Raw genomic sequence first — 23,754 nt, 5'->3', positions numbered from 1 at the left:
CCGAGACTATGTTCGTTCTTACGTGTAAGCTTTCAATCATTGCTTACGTCCTACTCAATGGCCATTGCTTACCTAAGAGATTAGTATAATTCCTGACGTCCGAGGCTATGGTGGTTGCTTAATTCCGAGTCGAAAGTCATTTCTTACGTCCAAAGCTAAGGTCATTACTATCGCTTGAGGTCTAAATTAATTGCGAGGCTAATAACAGTGCAAACGTCGAAGGTAATACATAAATATGACGGTAGCTAACGTCAGCATATTAAGTTATTATGTAATTCGAGGCTATGGTGATCACTAACATCAACTTGTTATTGTTAGCGTCTCAGTCGTACGTCATTTCTTATGCTAGATGTTATTGCGAGGTCTCTGGCTTTGTTCATTGCGTTCGTTTGATACTTAGGTCACAGTGACGATCAAGGTAAATGAGATTTCTAACGTTCAACGTTATAAGTGACAATTGCTAATGTCAGACTCTAAATTAAATATGTAGTTAGAGGCTATTTTCATTCAAACGTCCGATGAAGAGATCATTACTAACGTCCGAGGTAAAGGGAATTGCTAATGTAAGAAATTCAGGTCATTGCTACTTATTTGGGCTAAGATCATTCTAAGGTCAATTTAATTGTTTTGTGAATTTCATTCCCGATTATGTGGCAATTGTTGAAATCGATGATAATGTGGCATGGCTATAGTCCGATGCTATGGCCATTGCCTCATTGGTAACGAGGAAGACTAGGGTCATTGGGAGGTACGAAATAATTGCTGACGTGCAAGGTTATGACCTTTGCTGACTTGCAACGAAATTACCATATGTAAGAGGCAAGTAAAACTGCTTGGGTCCAAGCTTTGGTCATTTGTAACGTCTGACGCATTGGGGTAATGTCCAAGAAGATTAGAATATGTTATCTCCCGAGTCTATGGTCAACGATAATGCCATATACTTCGGTAATCTCTAACGCCAGATTTCATTGCCACAGCAAGCATCATTGGAAGGTATCTTTCTAACAACTAAGTTCATCTCTGACGTTATGTGCAATCTGGATTGCAAGCAACGGAGACTAAGTTAATGTCTGGGGCTGGCGTAGAGGCTAATGATTTTACTATAGGAGTTACTCCATAAAACGCAAAAGTGTTTTTTCGCTTAGATCTTTAGCGTCACAGCTGGCATTGTGCCTCAATCAGAATTACTGTCATTTAACAAGTAGAGCATTTTAAATACGGGCAGGTGGTCACTGCTGTTTGACGGACAATACGTTCATCGGATACTGGTTGTTTTGTTGGTTTGAGTTATGCGCGGTATATAATGATTCAGGCGATTGCTGTTGTCGATGTGTAAAACCCAACCAATGCCTTAACCATAGGCCTTGTTATTTACTCGAGTAAAAAAGCACTAACTAGACTTCCTAAAGCGATGATGTAATTATATACAACAAAATATTCGTTTTCAAGCTTTATGTATGTATTTGCTCAGAGTTAACATAAAGTTACAGTTTATAAAAAGACAAAAGGGTATTATGGATCTATTATGTGGTATTGTAATTATAATATTACACATTTCGTTAGACATTGTTATTTACATGTGTTACACAGACAAACGCAATAAAAAAGTATAAAAACATTGTAACGCATCGATATCGGACCATTAGTATCAGGCATTAAACAAAATCGATAAAATACCTAGATACATTAAATAAATAATATTATGCAATTATAACTTCGAAATTCCACGTACTTCTCAATCGTATTATCGTTTATTACTGAGCTATAGTAAATTCAACCAAATATGAAAAAAGGAATGTTTTCAGCGAGATTCTTAATCGTGCAATGGACACATTAAATTTTATTTACAAGACTCGTGGAAGGGTTTTGAGTGAAGTTTGCAAGCATAACGCTTGCAGAAGAAGGTATAACAAATACGCATAACATCAGCATGTACTTATTAACATAACACACATGCGTAATTTAAATGGTGTGCGCAAAACATGACCGGAAATTGGGTATGTCAAAAAGCGAATCAACGTATTTCTATAACGACAATTACATTATAACTATATTTAAACAAGAAGATTGAACTTAACAATGTAAAATACATAATGAACATTGAGAAACTTTTGTTTTATTTGTTAAATGTTTGTCACAACGTTACACCCAATTATTGTATTGCTAAGTATAGGGGCCATTTTTGAATGTTTTGAGTTAGTTTATTTCTGTTAAATTGAAGATAGTTATGAAAATCTTCATGCCAATAGTTATTGATGAATTCCCTATACTGTACTAATAAATTCCATCAATAAACACATGAATGAGCGAGTTTCAGTGTATGAATACTGCATTATAAACGATCATAAATATACATATTTCCAGCAGTTACAGACTGAGCAACAAACAGAATGAGAAAGTGGCCAGCACTAACATTTGGTCTCGGTCTGGGAAATTCGGGCATCATACATGTGCGCAAAGTGTCTACCTAGAATAAGCCTGTGCATTCCGCGCAGGCTCATCAGGGACTACACTGTCCCCTCATATGGAAATTTAAGTTTAAAGAAAGTATTTTCTCAACGAAATTCCTGTCTTGATATAAAGTGTCTTCCCTGATTAGCGTATGCGGAATGCAAATGCTATTCTGGGACGACATTTCACGTTCTTAAGACTCTTTTTCCCAGAACGAGGCGCATTTACAAGTTGACGGGAGCAGGGTGCGAGTTTATTTCCTGACTACTCGCGATAGAGCACGAGACATTGCAGTCATAGCATATTATTATATCGCAAAATTACCCGTTTACTTACAGAAGACATTTTGACACACATACAGTCAACAATTACATCAAATACGCACACACAAACACATACATATATTTTTTCTGAAACGGCGTGAACATGATATTATAGAAATATGATCTTGTATAACGAAAGTATTCGTGGCTTTGCGTTTCTTTATTGCTACAGTATAATTACCTCCCTTAGTTTTAAATTTGCCAGGTGAACAATATGAAATTGTAACTTGTTCTTCATAAAGTAAGTTAATTGTATGGCTAACAATAATGTATTAAGCATTTAAAGAGTATTTGATATTTAAGGAATGTTTCTAGTAAAATCATGCTTATATATTCGGCTTGTTTCTGTGTTAGTGAAGGAGAAATGCTGATCGGTAATCTCCGTAGTGCGGAGGGAATTCGGAAACGTCGGAAGTTTCCGGATCGTGCCTTTCGGTTGGCAAGGTGGCGCTCTGTTCGCTAGTATATAAAGACGCGCAGATCCCATAGGGAGACAGATCGGCAAGTTAGTGAGTCCAGGTCGATACCAAATGTAGTCACGAAGACGCGGGAACGACCTGTAAATAACCTACAACAACACACACACACCCAAGTTAGTGAGTTCTCCTGTGTTTGCGAGCGGATCAACATCAACAGAAAAGGAACGTTACTCTAAAAGAACAGTGCTCTGAAGCATTTGGGTGTTAACGTTGACTTCGAACGGTGCTGCCCGGGCTTCTGAGTTCCTGTTGTATGGTAAGAGGGTCTTCAGAGGATTGGAGTCTACGGACGTCGTACAAGGCAGTGACGGAAGCTTCACCTCAGACCTTAGGGTGACGAAGAGCCAGTGGCTTCGCGGAAGCCAGTAGCTTCACGGAGACGGTCAGTTCTCTTGCGGATGCTAACGGGATCACATCTAAAGAGAAAGGTACAGTACTCGCATGAACAGTATTCTGGAGCAGTTGGATATTTACCACCCCAGAAAACCCGATACCTCGCGGGTCGTGTAATACCATAGGGGACAGTGCTGTGCATTTTGGCATGAACTTACATAGGGTAAGTAAATTGGAAAAAATAAATTTTTCAAAGTCCAATTTGAAACATCTGTGTATTAACATTGATAACAAAGGTATTGGCCTACATGTAGAAAAAATCCTGATAAATTTTCTTAAAAAATGAGCGAAATGTGGCTCCCTGAAGTAGAAGATCGGACAAAACGGGCCATGTTCAGGCATTTAGGGGAGAAAAAACTGCTTCAATTTGCAAGCCACTACAATAATTAAAGGGTTTATACAAACTTTCACATGTCTGCTATAACCTCTCAGCAGGGTTTCTCCAGAAAACTATTATCGTGGAGAAATTTCTGGGGAAGACCAGGAAACCATATGTGGGCAGTGACTTTATAAAAAAAAATTCAGCCTTTTTGTTGCAATGTCTTTGTTTTGTAGTGGCATACAGTAAGTGTATGCGGGCACATATGCATGCAATTGTACTTTTAATGCCTTATATATGCCATTTCAACATTCTCGAGTTTTATTGCTTTTTACCAACACTATTTTGGAAAATATAAAGAAAGACTTGACTGCTTTGTCGCATACATTAATTGGTTAGGTACATAAAAATGATGTCTTTATAAATGTATATGGGTTTTTTATGTAAAATATTTATGCGGCGTGTTCTGAGACTTTTGGTGCTAATTCGGCAAGTGTCATTATGAGAAAAACTCACTCATTTGAAATGAAGTCGCTAAACTTGCGCTTAATTTTGTTTAGATTGCCGTAAGTTTTCTGTGATTTTACTGTTAAGCGTATTTACTGTTAAGTAACATTAAAATCGTTACAGACTGGCCTTGGAAAGAATTGTCTATCAAACAAAATAATAGTTGATTTTGACCTTTTAATTTCAATGAGCTGACTTGTTACTCCCCTTTTAACGAATTTGGCCATTGCTAGTTTATAGCCGCAAACAAGACTTCAACACACGACGTTGATACCGATTTTATACATTTAACCACACAAAGTACAGGTGATTCAAAGAATAACACTTACTTTGTTCACAGACAAGTTTAATCCTGAATTCTTGAAGGATATGTGCTGGAAAACTTTACAGATAAGTTATTAAATGATTAAACTTTTAGTCATTTGTTAAAACATAATGTTTTTGTTATTTTAAAGGGATCTTTTCACGCTTTGGTAAATTGACAAAATTGAAAAAAGTTGTTTAAGATTCGCAAATTTTCGGTTTAGTTATGATATTTGTGAGGAAACAGTAATACTGAACATTTACCATGGTCTAATAGAGCCATTATATGCATCTTTTGACGATTTTAAAACCTAAAAATTATAAAGCGTTGCAACGCGAAACGATTGAATAATTTGGAGAGTTCTGTTTTTGTCGTTAAATTTTGTGAAACTACGAAGATTGCTTATATAAGGTATAAAATACGTTTAGTATGTGTACTCGGCGGAATAGCTCAGTAGGCTAAAGCGTTTTTACTTCAGGACTCTGGCAGGACTCCAGGGGTCACTGGTTCGAAACCTGGTCCGGGCAATGTTCTTTTCCTTTTTTTAATTTTATTCTTGATTTTTTACTGGAGCTTTTACGATCCAATGTTTACATTTATCGATATAAAGCATTTAATGAATAAGTTAAAAAATGCCAAAATCTGTGAAAAGGCCCCTTTAAGTGTTTAAATTTTAACGTAATTCCCTATGTGTTTGATAACTGGTTCGTCCACCATATTGTCGATAATAACCACAAGGGGAGTTAGACAGTATAGATAGATAGATAGATAGATAGATAGATAGATAGATAGATAGATAGATAGATAGATAGATAGATAGATAGATAGATATCTGACCTTCTTGAGAAGAAGTTTGATAAGTTATTAATACCACACCGCCAGAAAACACTAAGCATGTTTGCTTAATGCATGTGATATGTTAAGAGGATGAAATGGAACACTGTGCAAAAACAACTTTTCCTGTCTATCCCACTTGCAGATGTAATAATGCAAGTTGCCCACCAAAATGGGACTAATAAAAGCTCATATTACAGCTAGTTGCTGTAACAAATTTACAATCACAAGCAGTCTTTGATTTTGTGCAATGACAATGATAGATTTTAGAGTAACAATAGCTCTCATGTTGATATAATATGTTTGAAAGATGTAGACATTTTACCTATACTAACTTTATTACAGTGTGCATTTTTATTAATGTATATTCCATTCCACCTGTGATCATAACGGTATGTGTTGCGCAAAATTCATTGATGCATCTTCATATGAGGTTTTTAGAACCCAGGAAGGGCCAATGTAATGTTTCTTTATCAGAGAACACGGTGACCTTTGACCTAATGGCCAAATAATGTAGTGTGATAATGTAAAACTCATTTAGGTCAAGTATCTACATAGGAAGTCTGAAGATTGCAGATGGAAGCATTTTTGTTCTGAAGACAACTTTAAAGTTTTCTATTATAGGTTGAAGTGACATTGACATTTGACCTTGTGATCTGACACTGGATTTGGCCTGTAAAACTCATTGAGGTGCATCAATATATGAATTTTGAAGGCTGTAGGTGGAAGCACTTCCATTATACAGTCTATGATAAAGTTTTCTATAAGAGATTTAAGTGACCTTGACCTATGACCTAGTTACCTTAAAGACGGTGGGGTGTATATATAAAGCTAATAAGGTTGCATCAACATATGAAGTTTGAATGTTGTATGTTTATTTGTTCAAAATCTATTTCATGAAAATAAATCGGGCGAACAAACTGACAAACAATCGGGACGGACGTAACATACTGGGACAGGGACGGTCGGGACAAACTGATTCCTACATAGCTATATAGCCCCCCTAACAGACTTTGTGGCAGTAAAATAATGTGTGTGTGTGTGGGGGGGGGGGGGGGAACTAGCATTGTGATAGCTTTTTTACATATCTAAAGTGGACATTGAATAACCACATTATATATAAGACAAAAGATTCACGTTTCTGAAATGATGTTGGATGAAAGCCTAATAATATTATTGAATGTATCAAAAAGCATTAAAAGTACAATTGTATGCATATGTGCCCACATACACTTACTATAGGCCTCTACAAAGCAAAGAAATTGCATTAAAATGGCTGAAAAATAGGTTTTTTGTCACGATAAAGAATAATTAAGTCACTGCCCACATATGGTTTCCTGGTCTTCCCCAGATGGTATTAATGATTTCCCAACATGGTCATTAAAAACGCAAATTTCTCCACAATAAATAGTTTTCTGGAGAAACCCTGCTGAGAGGTTATGGCAGACATGTGAAAGTTTGTACAAATCCTTTAATAATTGGAGTGGCTTGCAAATTAAAGCAGTTTTTTTCTCCCCTAAATGCCTGAACATGGCCCGTTTTGCCCGATCTTCTGCTTCAGGGAGCCACATTTGGCTCATTTTTAAAAGAAAATTCGTCAGGTTTTTGTCTACATGTAGGCCAATACCTTTGTTATCAATGTTAATACACAGTTGTTTCAAATTGGACTTTGAAAAATTCATTTTTTTTTCAAATTTACTTACCCTTTTTAAGTTCATGCCAAAATGCACAGCACTGTCCCCTATGGTATTACACGACCCGCAAGATATCGGGTTTCCTGGGGTGTTTACGGTAATATTAAACGGTGCTGCCCGGGCTGCAGAGTTCCTGTTTCTTGTAGAGTGGACTTCAGAGCGTTGGAAGTCAGTAGCTTCACGGAAGCCGAAGCCAGTAGAAACACGGGAGCTTAAGCCAGTAGCTTCACGGAAGCCGGAGGGTTCGTTGAAGGCATCGGTCCCCTCTTTAGTCGCATTGTATATATATCTGAAGCGACTCAATTATTTTGAGTTCATAATCAGAAGGCAGGTAGCCTAAGGAAAATTATTAATGGCACTGTTTATTGTATTCAACGAAATAGTTAGCCATCCGAGGACTTCAGAAGGCATATCGAGTGTTTGAGGTCGCGCACACAGCGCTCGGTGGCGGCCTCAGGAAGTCAGCCGGCTCGCGCTACACTTGTTATGCCCCCGGATCGAATGATCGGGGGTATACTGTTTTTGGCCTATCTGTCTGTCAATCTGTCTCCAAACTTTAACCTTGGTTAAACTTTTGCAATATTGATGATAGCTACTTGATATTTTGCATACAGGTGTATCACATGGAGCTGCACATTTGAGTGGTGAAAGGTCAAGGTCAACCTTCATGGTCAAAGGTCAAATATATGGCTTCAAAGCGGCGCAATAGGGGGTATTGTGTTTCTGACAAACACATCTCTTGTTTTTAATATATGTTATGCAAAAAATATTTTTGAAAATATCGGTTACATTTTTAATATGGTACAAGGGAAGAAAGAATCTGTTAATCAAACTAACAATTGAATGGTTATCAGTTTTAGAAACAGAAAGCATTTTGTGAAAACGGCGTTAAACGGCCTGATATTACACTTACGTGATCTTGTGTAAAGTGTATGAAGGCATGTAATGAAAAAACATTTATGAAAATATCGATTACAATTCAAATTTAATACAACAGAAGAAAGGATTTGTTAGTCATACTAACAGTTGAATGGTCATCAGTTTTCAAAATCGAAGTTTAAAATACTATTTTAATAAAAATAAACAATTGAAGCATTTAAGTTTAAATTTGTGTAGAATATAAAATATACTTAAGCATAATTATTTGAAAAACGAGCAAAAGATTTAAACTGTTATTAATATTCAACAAAATAAGGCATATGCCTATATGATTGATTGTGTAATTGAATAATGAGGTATATACGTTGCATTATATACAAAAGATGTTGTATACATTTTAAATGAAAATAATAAATGATTTAAAGCACAATTATTATTATATGTCTACAAAATGCAAAGTAAACAAACAAAAGAATGATATAAAAAGATAAGAACTAATACTGAGATAATTACTTGTAAAGGTAAAGGTAACTAAAATATAGAATTTCAAGTGAATATTAAATGAGACTCTAGTCTATTTTTAGTTAAATATACATGTATTTCTTATTTATTTGTTTTTTTTTTATAAAAAAAAACAATCATAGCACGACATGATCTGAACCACGCAATGAATGCCGCACCAATACGAATGTTAATAATTACGAAGATGATATTAAGTATTGTATATTATTAAAGATGTCAATGAAATATGATGATTTTTGTTATAATTAAGTCAAGTTGCTATTATTCTTTTAATAAACATGATAGACTTTCAGGATTGCACCAACTGTAGAAAAATTATTAACATTTACCACTTTTTACGTTTTTCATGACGTTAAGAGTGTTTGCGGCATGTCTTCAGGGAAAATTACCAGGATTGTCTGTGCTTTATGTTAACAGTTTATTAATAAAATCCTCAAAAGGCATTCCTCTGACAAAATCAAATCCGTTGCCATGAAAATTGTAATCATATATGAAACGACCCTCGGGCTGTTTAGGGTACACGAGGAGGCCCCTGAACTCTGACAGCAGTCTCTCGCCCTCCCAACGATCATGTTCCAGTGAGACTAAATGAACGACGTATTCCCCCACTTTTGCATGCCGCAAGTTAAATAACACAGTTTTCGGCAAATTATCATGGTCCCATTTCTGTTGTTGTTCTCGCAAAGGGGAGCACATTGCGTTCATTCCTTTGGACACGATTATCACTACGTTAGTGTTCTCCGTTGAGTGCGATGCTCGTTCAGCAAAATAATGCTGGGAAACGTGACCAAACACCAAACCATTCCGCCGCATCTCGTGCAAGAGTCTCTCTTTCTTTGCACAGAACACGTCATCATCAGTTTCGCGGTACAATAGCCCGATCAAGTGCTTAACGGCACGTGTCTGATAACCGTACTCGGTTGACTCTGTTGGAATTGTTCTGTGTCCAAACGGAGGGCCAAGATTTTCAGATCCATCGTGATAAACAACATCATATGTTTCGTCTCTAAATTGATTGCGTTGAATATCTCTCAGTAGCGGTAGAAGATGAGTAACCCCTGACCTATTGACCTCCCAATGCTTGATGGAATGTGTCTGACAATGGTTATATGTTGACATTGTTCTGCATCCAAAAGGAGTGCCATGATGTTCTGCAAACGTCGTTTTATCAAATCTTTCGTGTTGTGGTTTATCGTATTCATCATATTTTTCGTCTCTATATTTAGTGCTTTGAATATCGCTCAGTAGTGGCTGACGTTGGATCACCTCTGACCTCTTACCCTCCTCATACTCGGTCATTTCCGTTTCAGTGATGCCTGTTTGGTCTTCTATTCCAGTCATGTGCCCGTCCGTGTTGTTCAAAATGGAAGGCGGCATCTCTACGAGTTCTAATAACCAGAGGATTGATACTTAATCGATATCATTGCATGTAAAGACTTGTATGCACTAATGCGAAATGCTACACACAACTTACGTATGCATGGTAATCGCATTACATCAACATCAACAATAATATTTAAAAAATATACATTTATCGTATTACAATTGTCGATCTTACATTAGTTGAGTAAGCGATATAAGTCTGACACTCTCCGCACACATGGTGAAAAATACGATTGTAATTTATTCACGTACCTGTGCTGAATGGCTCAAGCTCACTAGAAGGAATTTTGGCTTTCTTACGGCAGCATTTACGGTAGAAGAAAACCACGGCGGCGATGAGGCATATCACGACGACACCACCTACCACCGTTGCTATGGTTACTACAGAAGCTGGGGAAAACTGAGGAGGGGGCACTGTCTCCTCCACTGTAAACAAGGGAAGTGAAAGCCGTTACTTTTTACAAACAGTTAAACATGTTTTTCTATAAGTGAAGTCAAGCGATATTATGAATCTTTACATTAATTCTCAGAATACTAATGAAATTTATGTTAATCTATCAAAAAGATTCTTTTATTAGAGCGCTATTTCGATGAATATTTCAAGAAAAACTGAAATTAGTTATCCGGCAAAAAAATTGGGCACACTTGGGATCCATTTGTTCTTACCTACGATGTACTGTGGGAATTTGACGTAGATCTCATTCCACGCAGAACAGAAGTGGTAATTTGACTCCCTAGGACAGTTGCCGATCAACTGGTGAAGACGATAAACGTATGACAAGCGGTTTAAGATTAGTATTATCTGTTAATGTTAACTTAACAATACAAACACGCCTTATAAGTTATTATATACATGAAGTCAAAACTGTTTTGTGTATTTTACTGGATTTATTACATTATTGTATTTTAACGTAATTTGATTAGTGGGGACACTATTGACTTTCTTTTTCTGTGTACCTACCACGACGGAGTAGTTCCCCGCTGGATAGGCATTGTTAGAGGTCGCCATGAGGCTGTTCGTACCAAATACATCATTCTGGAATATCAGCATACGGCTAAATAATGGCATACACAGGGTTTCTTTTAGATTGCTGAGTGCTATTGTATTATTTATGAGATTTTTGCAACTGGTTTAACCGGAGTCTTTTGTAATACTAAATGATATAACAGTAAATATGCTGTACAACATATTCTTTTAGCATCCATGCAAAACAACAGTATTTGTATTATGCTGCCTAAGTGAGGCACTAAGGAATAACATCGTCTGTGCGTCCTTCCAGCCGCAGTTCTGTCCGTCCTTCCAAGCGTCCATCTGTATCGCTTTTATGGAGAATAACTCGAAAGAGTGGAAAGGGATTCATATGAAACCCCATGTCATTATAGACGGCTTTGTGAGGAATTGCAGAGTATATGGACGATTACTCTCACTTTAGGATTAACAGAGATCTTACCTTTTAGTCAATTTTATTGTGCGGAGCATAACGCCCTTGGATTTAAGGTATTCAAATAAATATGTGTACATCGAAAGATGACATTCAGATTAAGTGCAAAGTAAACGAACCACAACTCTTATGTCAGTTTTATTATTTCCCTTTGCTAAATTTGTGTTAATGATATTATTATATAATAATAATGATAATAAAATAGCCTAAGTTTAACCTTTTCCAGAATTTCATAATACATGGTGTTTTTGCTGTTCACGATTTCAATTTCGACCCCTTCGAGGTAAGGAGGAATGTTGGTGAGGCTGATGTTAAACTTCCGACTCGCCGGGTCGTGAGTCCAGGTCAGAACGGGCTTCCCGTGACGCTCTCGGAAGCACGCGCATATTTTCCCCCTGTGAAAGCCTGTAAATACAGTCGTCATAGTAAGCAATAGCTGTGTGGAGTTGTGTAACAAAACGCGTGCTTATTTAAAATTTAGTATCATGGCATTGACATGTGATTTTAAACACACACATGTACTTGATTTTGTTTTGTTTGACGTCATTTTATCATGCAAATCGACGTTGGTCCTTTTAATTATTAATTTATAGAAATGTTACAATTTTTGATAAGTGATGTAGAAAATCTTTCAACTGGTATTTATCATAAGGTTTATTGACGGCCAGAACACTTCATACGGAATATGTGCAAACAATATACATACAAGGCGCCGAATTGTAACCAACTTCAGAAATTTAATACACGTACTTTTCGAGATTGGTATAACCATTGTATCGGAGCCTTCGATAGTCTCACAGACTTTGCGGCTGGGATCGAGACGTTTCCGGGAACACCTTTCATCGGAGAACTTGCCCTTCAAAATACCTAAGATCTGCACGTACATCAGCACGTCCGACGTGATAACTAGAGGAATGCAGTCCAAATGGAACATCAGTGATACCTAAAACGTGGGTTAAGTATGTGAAATAAATCAAGGGGGAAAATCTTTCCAAATGAAAACTCAGCAATACCGAAAACTTTGGATAAGTATGTGAATTAAAATACTAGAGGAATGCAGTCCAAATGAAACATCCTATAACGTGTTATAAGTATATGAGCGTGTAGACATTGAAAAGAACGAGTAACTACTGCATATGAAACCAAAACGGCGACAAATACAACCGTTTTCAGGTATAAGCTCATAAAGGTATATCCGTAATGGTGAATTTATGCTGTTATATACGTTAAAATGAACTTCTTTCGCAACACTTTCACTTTTCGTTATGTCTTGTCTTTTTAACCATCGGATTTCTTCAAAACTTGGAAAATGCACGTATAAACCATATTTTATATCTCCTAAAAATTGTATTCGAATTGATCCTTCCAACCTTGGGAATTACTTGTTTTTTGTATGTATACAATAACAACTTAAAAAAATGCTAAAAAAATTACAAGACCCAGAGATTTGGTATTTGGAATGTCACACCCTATTGTGGTCCTCTACCAAGTTGGTCCAAATCAAACACCTGGGGGTAAACAGTGGATCTACCATGTATGTACAATGTATATAGTTTAAACTTTAAAAATCTCTAATCCCAGAGATTTGGTATTTGGCGCGTTACATATGTATGTTAGTCATCAACCAAGTGTGTTCATATCATGACCATTTATTAAAAATTGGCCCCAACATACGGGTAACTTTATTTCTTTTTATGTGTAAAGAGAAAAATTGAAAAAAATTGTTCGGTAGTCCTCTATCATAATCATTAGCATCGTCATTCGCTTGGCCGGTCCGGCCGATGGAGCTAATGAAAGAGAGAAATAACAGAGATCCTCCGCAAGTCAGGTCTTTTGTGGGCTGCTCTGAGTACCTCACCATGGGAAAGGACGTCCACACTTTCACATTTTCACCCCGCTTTTCTTTTGACGGCCTTGACGGAGACCTTAGACCACAGTCTTGCACAGTGAATCGTTCCTGATGACTGTCCAAACCTAACCAGCTTTCGTCGTTTGACGGTTAGGAGTGGCTCTTGTGGGCAAACACATTCTGTAATGTTCCGGACATACTCGCTGGTCTTGTGCTCGGGGCCGGAGATGCGGATAATTCTTTGGAGAGACTTGAGTTCAAGGGCTTGTATCCTGCGTTCTGTGTCCGCGTGAAGCAACCAGGTCTCGCAGCCGCACAGTAGGATAGAGACTACAATGGACTTGTAGAGCCTGGACTTGGTGGGGAGGCTGATGGAGCTGCTATGTCTAGCCATCGCTGCATTCACCATGGTCATTCTTATTCGGACCTCAGCGTTGCTGGTACCTTCCTTGAATAGGGTTGCTCCTTCGTACTTGAAGGTGGTCACTCGCCGTTCATGTGGATGTCCGCGCTTGTGTTGTTCGTGCTATTCACCATGATCTTCAACTTCTCCATGCTGACCTCCACCCCTTATTTTCCTGCCCTTTCGTACAGTTTGTTTGCGGGATCTCGGAGTGCACTGCTGGTAACACCCATGAGATCAATTTCATCAGCGAATCTCAAGTTGAAGATGGTCCTGCCATCGAAGGAACTGGAGGTGTGGTGGAGAGTATCCTGCATTATCTGCTCAAGAAACATGTTAAACGGGACGGGGGAGGGCAGACAACCCGGACGGACGCCCACTGATGTCCTGTAAAATTCACCTATCTTCCATTTAGAATTACAGCGCTGCTGGCGTTTTTGTTCTTTGATGGATTGCACCAGCCCTTTATCAATGCTAAACCCTATCGATGTCATAGGCCATCGTGTCACACACATTCGAAGCTTTGACGAAGTCTATGAAGTTGCTCACGTTGTTGTTGCAGGTGTTTTTCAATAATAACTGCAGTTAAATATTTTATCCACTGTGCTCCGCCCAGCTCTGAATCTAGCCTGCTCTTTTGCCTTTATCCCCTCGGTCTACCTCTCAATCGGTTGAGGATGATGTGGAGTTATTCTTTGCTGGAATGGTTGCCCTTTTTAAGATAGGAGGATTACCGGCATTGCTGCAGTCGTTGCGTCTCTTCCATGTTTAATCAGTTCACAAGGGACGTTGTCCACGCCCAGAGATTTTTCTGTCTTCAGGAGGAGCAATGCCTTCTCCACCGCTGCCTTTAGTATGGACGGAGTTTCTTCGTCCGCATCTGGTCTGGGCTCATTATGAAGGAGAAAGAGGCTGATTGAAGGGGGTAGTTGAAGAGGTCGCTGCAGTATTAAGTCCACATGTTCACGACTGCGGCTCTCTCGTTGAGGAGGTTCCCGTCAGAGAACACTGATCTTGGGCTGACTGGCCTTTGTGAGTTTCTTGTGGATGCTGTAGGCCTTTTTTAATGCTGCTTTTGTTAATCTTTTTATCAATTTTAAAACATCGCTCTTTAGTCCAATCCTTCTTGGTCATTTTCATATTCATTCTCACCTCCCTCTTTGCTTTCTGGTATTCTGTCCAAGACTCCTGGCTGGTGTACTTCTCATGCCTTAGCTCTTCTTTTGTAGCAGAGGTCCTTGATTTCGGCGGTCAACCATGGCCTGTTTTTCCTTCTCTATTTCCCAAGAACTCCTTCGGCCGATGACAGCAGGACTTCTTGTGTTGGTGTCGTTGGTGATGGTGCTGATATCATTGTCTACGATGTTTATAGCTGCAAACTTATCGCCAATCCGTGCTTAAAATACCTGTGCTATGTCAGGCTCTTTCAAAGTCTAATCTAATGCGACAGTTCCTGGTGGTGCGAGTGTTCTCTAGCTTCAGCTTCATGGTGGTGAGCACTAAGTCATGGTCATCCCCGATGTTTGCGCCAGGAAACGCTCTTGTGTTTGTCTTGTTTATGCTGTATTTCTACCGCTCTGGATCCAGTATGAAATCGATCTGATTGTGCCCTGGTGGAGCATACCAGGTCGCTGTTCTGGGTTATTTGTATTGGTGCGGGGTGCAGGCCAGTGTGAGTTGGTCCATTATCATGTTTGTTTAAATCATGTCCAGCTGACAAAACTTACCAAGTCACATTTTTTATGTGTATTTAAATAGTAAAATGACGTATATATTTAGGATCTGGCACGAGTTGTCATGTTATACCATATTTTATTAAACGAGTTCAGGAATTGTGTTAGTAAGCGAGCCTTTGGCGAGCTTACTAACGAATTTCCAGGACGAGTTTAATAAAAAAAAATGGTATAACATGACAACTCGTGTCAGATCTTTTTTATCACATGCTTTTAAATGAGAAAATTAAATACATATGTACGCAAAGATAATGATAAATATCGAATGTTGTTTACATTTCGTGACGTCATTTGTCGTTGCAGCGTCATTTCAGCAAAATAACAAAATGCGAGTGGTCAATCGAACGAAAACTAAGCCAATGAAAACGCTTTTAAAGTATATTACACATGTGTAAGATAAAAATATTCGTAATTGTTATATTACATAGGAAACAGGGTATGGCATGTGATAAAATAAAATATAATATGGCGAACAGCTTTTATATTTTGCTTGTTACATCACATAGCGTTACTCTACAAGGATTATACATAAGCTTGTCCTTGGGACCAAACTATCCACACCCCAGTGGCCATATAGAGGACAATTATTATTTTTTTAAGTTGTTCTCTTAAACCATACGGTTGAGGGGTTTAATATTATGTGTGCCATATTGTATATTTTTGCCCTCTAATAACTATGTTCAAATCACGGCCATGGAGTAAAAACTGGCCACGCCCCAGGGGTCATGTTTGATATTGATTAAACAACTTTTAAAATCGTCACAGTAACAACAATGCTTAGAGGTGTAATATACCCCATTGGATCGAAATTGGTCCTGTGTATGTGTGTGTGTGTGTGGGGGGGGGGGGGGGGGGGTTATCTTGCGATAAGATGTTTTACTTTGATTAATACATGTATAGCATAATAATAATATAATAATAACTTGAACACATTTTTTTACAAAGGACACAGCTTTGATATTTTAAATGTAACATCAGAGTGTGGTCCTTTACAACGAGTTTTCAAATCATGCACCTCGATTCGAAACTGGTCTAGCCCACACACTAAGATGAGCGATATACGGCCATCTTAGCCCTATTTTTTCAGTAATGTTGTCCTTAAAAGAAAACAATATTAAACAAAAGCCAACTGTTCGCTGTCTACCTTTGCACGTTCAACACGATGAAACCTCAGTCTGCATTTAGTCCAGAAGTGTCAATGGGTCTTGGATGAATGCTTTAAATGCAACTTTGTAGATTTTTTATCGAACATAAATGTGCGAAATTTTATTTTGTTTTCTTGAGCCGTTGTTTGGAAATTAGAATTATAAAAAGGGTTCCGTTTGAAGCTCATGTGAGTTTATAATCAGAATTAAGGAACAAAAAGAGACATCGGCGCTTAGTGACTCCTTACGTCTCATTAAGAAATTCAATACTGATCACATGTCATGCCTTTATATATTTTACTATGTTTTGATCATGTAAACTCATGACGGTTTGTCTATTGTATATGTTGATTAAACCAATAAACAAAACCTTAAGTTAAGGGCCTATTAAATATCCGTCATAAACAAACAATTTGTAGCAAGGAAACATGCTTATATCTGTATTTCACTCACATTATTCTCAATCGGTTTGGATTTGGTCATGTTGAACACGATGCAGACTCTGTCCAGGTCAGCGTACATTGGGTAATCTACGAAATCCAAAGCAACAACGAACCGGCCAGGAATGGTCGCATCTATAGGGAAAGAGGTGCAGTGTGGATACGGTAGAATCGAATAATGGGTGCAGTATTATATTGTTGGCGCTGTATAATATTGCTTAGAGTAGAACTGCAGTGTAGGTCTGGTAAAATTGCATTGTGGGTGAAGAACTTCATTGTGGGTACAGTTTAGACTACATTTTGATATGGAAGAACTGCATTTTGGGTATAACAGAACTGCATTATATGTATTCTAAAACTGTATTGTTGGTAAAGCAGGTCTTAATTGCGTGTGCTTTATAACATATAGCAGAACTGTATTGTTTGTTTAGTAGAACTACATTGTGTGAAAAGTAGAAATGCATTTAGTGTTTCGAAGACCTAAATTTTGGGTCTAGTATAACATAATTGTGGGTCTAGTAAAATTGGTTTGTCAGTAAAATAGAACTTCTTTGTTGGTACCGAAAAAAATAGTTAACTTCTCAAACAATTGCAAATCAACAATCCCACATCTTTCGTTCTGGTAAAAAATGATGTGTAAAGAGTTAACATAAAAAGGTTTTTATTGCGCAAATGTGGTGTTGCTCTTAGACCGATTGTAAATGTATCTAAAAAGTGAAATTGAATAGAAATTGATTTTGAACCAAGTTACCGGTTGTTAAAAGCGCTCAACGACGCTGTTTTAAACTTACTTTGACATAAACGTGTATGTTTTCACTGAAAATCTTAACATCATACTGTTAAGCGCTACCAGACCTCTCGTGCATTACCATTGGACGAGTACGTCCACGCGATGTTTGTGACGAAGTCGTCTGATTTATTCTCCACCTGCAGCGAGCTCACGACACTTGTCCTTCCCTTCCCTCTTTCGAACGTGCCATTAGCAATTGTGCTGCATACACCTTGAAATATAATATTAATATGTACTCATGGTTCTAACTTTATGCCTGGCTTACGGCGTACGTTTTAATTCAATCGCGCAAGGCGTCGTCATGGTAAGTTTTGTTGATCGTCCCTTGTTCAAAGTCCGTGCCCCGTTATTTACTCTTTTTTTTAACAAGCTCCTCCGAAAGCCATCGGCAGAATTTCCCGAAACCTCACATGAACTTTCTTTGGATGATCCTCTTTCAATGTTGTTCAAATCGTTATGGTCTGCTGCACAAGTAAACCACCAGGGTTAAAATAAAATTTAAGATACAAATTTTCGCACAATGGACTAAAATGTCTTCTCGTAAAATTTCATGGTGGTCACTCATAACAATTGTTCAAATCAGTTTCATTGTTAAATGCTTTGGTCTTATGTTAAATAACGGTGCGCGTTTATGTGCCTATTAAACACCAATTATTTGCTTCTGATTAAAAAAGTATTTCCAACATTTCAATCCACTATTGAATTAGTCGCATTGCATTCAATGGGATTTATTACTGTGTCGTGTGTTTATTTATGTATTAATGCATTTCAGCTGTGTATTAAGTACAAGCACACTATTCAGTAATTAAGACTCATTTTCACACGAACTTAATATTTAAATGAGTTTCTGGACACATGTGTAAATGGAAGATCACTCATTGATGTAGGCAGCTTTGAGAGATATAGCACTAATCTCACATGTTTTTGTCAGGTCAGGGTCGCTCTTGCATGGAGGTCCCATGATTTAGGTAATTAAAGTTAGTTCACGATGAATTGAAAGTATTACCTACCTTGTCGTATAACCTTGACTTCTGACACTGCGACCTTTGTAACACCGATCGCCTAAAAATAAGATCAAAGTTCTGACAGTACTGGTGTGACGATGCTTTTAAAGAGGATGGATATAAAAGCATCAATTTAAGTCCATCTGCATCACCACAATTGTGGATACGAACATTTTGGGTACGAACAAAAAATAGGTACGAAAATTTAGGGAACAAAAATTTTGCCAAAAAAAAAATTGGGTACGAAAAAAAGTTGGTTACGAAAAAAAAATGGGTACGAAAAAAAAATTGAAAACGAAAAATAATTTGGGTACGAAAAATAAATGGGTACGAAAAAAATTGGGTACGAAAAATTTATGGTACGAACAAAAAAATTGGGGGTACGTGGAAGTTGTACCCATGAGGAACTTGATCCATTCAGCGAAACTGGGAGGCGGGTTACATTCTCGATCAAATTTAACAAGAAATATCTTTAAAAAGATATTCGACGTGTATTTTCTGTACCACTTATCTTTTTAAAACGCTCTGTTTCAGTAAAACGTTTGTCGGTTATAACATTACGTTACGTTGCAGATATATTCAAAACTTGACATGCTCTTTAATTACACCATGCTCTTTATTTCACATGTTTATCAAACCAAACTTTATATTTCGTTGTTTCCGTTCCTAAGTTAATGATGTTATGTGTACGGACGTGATTTCACATGCCCATGTGCATGAACATATAATTTTTCTCTTTTGATTATTTTTTTGTTGTTGCTCTTATTCAATAAGCTCAGGCATGTTTGTTCGTTCATTACGGCAATAATTTCATGATGATTCTCGAAAGTAGGTTTGAGCACATAGTCGAATACGACTTGAATACGTGAGTTCGCCCATGAACACATGGTAAGGTTAACTAAATCTCCGCGATATGACCTAATATGTGTTTAAAACAGAAAACAATATCCAACAAACGAATGAATTATTAAACATAGGGTGTTCACTGATGTGGCTCTGTAATTTCTATTTGAAAAGTGTATTTAATATGCAAAATGAGTGAGCACGCAGAAGAGCGAGTTTCATAAATGTCACATGGCTATTTTGCTATTTATATACCATACTCGCTTGAACGTTTACAAATGACAGGTTCGAAATATAGAGAATACTAGGTTAGCGTTGAATACAGAGAAGTTTTTGTTGCGAGGCTTAGAACGCCGGGAGCGCGAGCCTCGCTTCGGTGTTCGAGCCGAGCAACATAATCTTCTCAGTATTCAACGCTAATCCTAGTATTCTATTTATCCTATTTGATTTTTTTTCAACGTGACATTTAACATAAATAGATCTAATAACCTTAATAATAATTTTAATTCATTCTTAAAAGCGCTTAAAATCTAAAAAAAATGTAACCATGCATAGTGATATAGATCTAAATGTATTTGTTCTGGTACGCAAAATAGTCTTAAAAAATTTCACACACAAACTGTAAAACGAGTAAAAATATCACCATATGCCTCGATTCAATTTTACGCAGCATGCGAATTGTAACGCATAACGACCGCTCAAAGAAGATTTTACTTTACTATAATTAATTTAATATTTGAAAGTTCAATGATCAAAATCCAATATGGCGGCGATTGCTCCTGACAAAATGATGTCGATGTCAACATACATATACACCATCGACGACCTTGACAATTTCGACGAGTAAACAGACAAATGCAGCGACTGACACTTTATTTGACTTAATATAGATCTACAGGGCAATACGTTTTCCGACTTCGGACGACGAATTTAAGGACGCGCAGAACGTGTTTTTTATATAATGTTATGGGAATGCCGTGTGTGATCCGATGCATCAATGGCGCCCATGTTAAAATCAATTCCCCGAGAACAAGGAACGACAGGGTGTGTAGAAATACCGAAATTCCCGTAATTACCGAAATCCCCAGAAATCCTCAATAATATTCATTATTTATCAAAATACTGCGGATATTAATATAGAATATTGCAAAATACAATTTATTCACAGATAAAAACATTGTTTTTATCCCAGTTTTGAAGTGAAAACTTAAATTTTAATATTATTATTGGAACTCCGAGTATGAATTCATAGTGCATATTTGCACAAGCACGATCAGGTGCCGAAATCCCCGCTGTAAAGATCTTAAAGTGTCAAAAAATCATCTGGGTGGCTTTTTGATATTAGAAAGAAGAGGTACAGACAAAAACTTAACAACAATATCCCACTTCTTTTGAAAAATATTGACTTGTAGCGGGGATTTCGGTAATTCTACATTCGCCCACAGAGTACCGAAATCCCCCATATTTACATCTGAAAGTGTCAAAAATATCATTTGTATGCTTGGGTTTTGGCTTTGCTTGAATGTTAACGTGCAAAAAGTAATATTAATGTTAATTATTAAGCACACTTGACAGCATAAGTTGCCTCTAAGCGGGGATTTCGGTAATTCTACATTAGCCCGCCGAGTACAGAAATCCCTCATATTTGCGCCTTATAGGGTCAATATGTTATCGGTATGATTGTTTCTTGGCATCGCGTAACTGTTAATGTGCAAAAATGATATTAATATTAATTTTTAAGCACTCTTGACACCATAATAAAGATATTGAAAATGTTGAAGATATTTTAGAAGAGTTTAACAATCATTTCATCAACATTTCCCATATAGTTACGAAAAGAAAATATGACACAAACATTTATCAAACTTTCAAAACATTTTTAGACAAAAAATAGGTATTCATGTTTTGACATTTCTCAGATTACGATATTTGACGTTCGGAAAATAAAAGACTCTCTCAAAATATCCAAAGCTGCCGGAATAGACAATATTGGCGCTAAAATTCTCAAATATTGTGGGGATACCATTGTAGGTCCGATTACTTCTATTATTAATACTTGTATAATTGCTGGAATTTTTCCTGACCAGCTTAAAGATGAATATGTTTTGCCAATACATAAAGGTGCAGATAAAAGTGATCTTAACAGTTATAGACCAATTTCTATTCTCCCAACAATTTCGAAGATATTTGAGAGACACATTACAAATCAACTTAAATCATATCTTGAAAAGCATGAACTACTCCACAGTTACCAATCTGGTTTCCGCCAAAATCATTTCTGTCAAACTATAAAATAAGAGCATTAACCATAAACAAATAAAACATTGTGCAAGCTTAAACATTATTATGTTTGTATGCTGAAATCTGCAAATGCAACCGAGTTTACCAACGGCTATTATTTGATAAACTGCTCAGGTTCATTTTAACAGCAGTAATGTACATAGAGTACATGACGTAGTGTGTGCAGAAGTAGAAAGTTTATTGAGTTCGTAAACGCATTTGAATATAGTGATAGGATTGCATAAGGGTCTTTATTTAACTATGCTAAAATAATTATTAATTTTTTCCATAACCTAATAGAGTCGCTAACCCTTTACGGAATGACATCGGGTCTTATACTAAACAAAAGTAAATGTACTATGCTACGAGTAGGTAAATTAAAACAAAGTAATGTCCAATATAAAAAAGAAATGAAATTTAATTGGACATCCGATGAAGCCACAACGATAAGAATCACTTTCACAAATAATGAAAAGGATACAGTTCTTAAAAACATACTACCTAAATTACAGCATTTTAAAAACTGCTTAAAATCATGGCATCACCGTAAACTAACACTTATCGGAAAAAACACAGTATTGAAAACGTTTGCACTTCCTAAATTAATTTATGTATTAACAGTTCTACCAAATCCACCAAATGATGTTATGAACGATATAAAATCAGCAATATTTAATTTCATATGGGACGGTAAGCCTGATAAAATAAAACGAACTCAATTAATTTTCAATCTGTAGAAAATGGAGGTATCCAATTAACGAACATTGACTCATTCTTGAATGCAATCAAATGCAACTGGGTTAAAAGATACCTAGATAATACCAATACGAGTAAATGGAAAATATTCTACCAGAAAATCCTAAAAAAAATAGTGTGACTCCTTACTCTTTGAATGTAACATCAGCAATACTATCTTACATGAAATTGCAAACGAAAACATATTTCTGTCTGATGTTCTATCAGCATGGAGTGATGTCACTCATAATCTAGAAACCCAAACCAGCAGTTAAACTATTTTATGGAACAATAAAGACATAACTTCAAACAAACAGACGTTTTTCTATAAAGATTGGTTTGAACGAAGCATTAAATATGTCGACCAATTATATGACTACAGAATTAAGGATTTCTACTCTTTTGATGATATATGCTACATATACGGAATACCTTCAAATAATTTTCTAATGTACTACACACTAATCAAAAGCATACCCATACATATTAAATCTGAAATCAATACAAATAATACACCATGCACTCAAACAGCATTCGTAGAAAACATACTTGGAAGAAAAAACAAAACGAATAAAATATTTTACACACTACAAATTAAAAACCCTACAGAAAACTCCAAAACCCAAAATAAATGGCAAGTCCTATTCGGAGAACATGAACTTAATTGGAAACACATATTTACCATGCCATATTAAGCAACTATTGAAAGCACACTTTGAAATTTTCAATATAAATACATCCATAGAATTATAGCTTAAAATAAATAGCTCTTTAAATGCAAATTATCCAACTCAAATCTGTGTGACTTCTGCGGTTAAAACATCGAAACTATAGAACATCTTTTTTGGGAGTGCAAACACATCCAGCCTATTTGGAATCAATTAGTATCTTTTCTTGAACAACAGCAACTAAACGTTAAACTATCTTTCTTAAATGTAAGTTTCGGAATTTACTCATTGAAATCAATAGACTATAATAATATTGTGAATTTTATTCTTATAT

At 36.7% G+C, this 23,754-nt stretch overlaps 1 protein-coding gene across 6 annotated transcripts in view; it reads right to left on the bottom strand.

Annotated features, from left to right (window-relative positions):
• Positions 1 to 8,960: 8,960 nt before the first annotated feature.
• Positions 8,961 to 23,754, bottom strand: part of LOC127881621 (uncharacterized) — a 64,477-nt gene continuing 49,683 nt past the window's right edge. For 4 of the 6 annotated variants that reach the window (XM_052429674.1, XM_052429671.1, XM_052429673.1 and 1 more), the window contains one exon: positions 8,961 to 9,971. In XM_052429674.1, coding sequence (XP_052285634.1) covers positions 9,111 to 9,971 — 861 coding nt within the window. In that variant the 3' untranslated portion in view covers positions 8,961 to 9,110. Of the gene's footprint in view, positions 10,094 to 10,340; positions 10,515 to 10,754; positions 10,843 to 11,049; positions 11,125 to 11,747; positions 11,936 to 12,280; positions 12,474 to 17,113; positions 17,236 to 17,969; positions 18,102 to 18,900; positions 18,953 to 23,754 lie in introns of all 6 variants that reach the window. The other 2 variants (XM_052429676.1, XM_052429679.1) reach the window with 1 other exon arrangement.

The sequence above is a fragment of the Dreissena polymorpha genome, chromosome 5 (genome assembly GCF_020536995.1).
Source record: "Dreissena polymorpha isolate Duluth1 chromosome 5, UMN_Dpol_1.0, whole genome shotgun sequence".
NCBI lineage: Eukaryota > Metazoa > Mollusca > Bivalvia > Myida > Dreissenidae > Dreissena > Dreissena polymorpha.
This window is presented reverse-complemented; position numbering and strand designations above follow the sequence as displayed.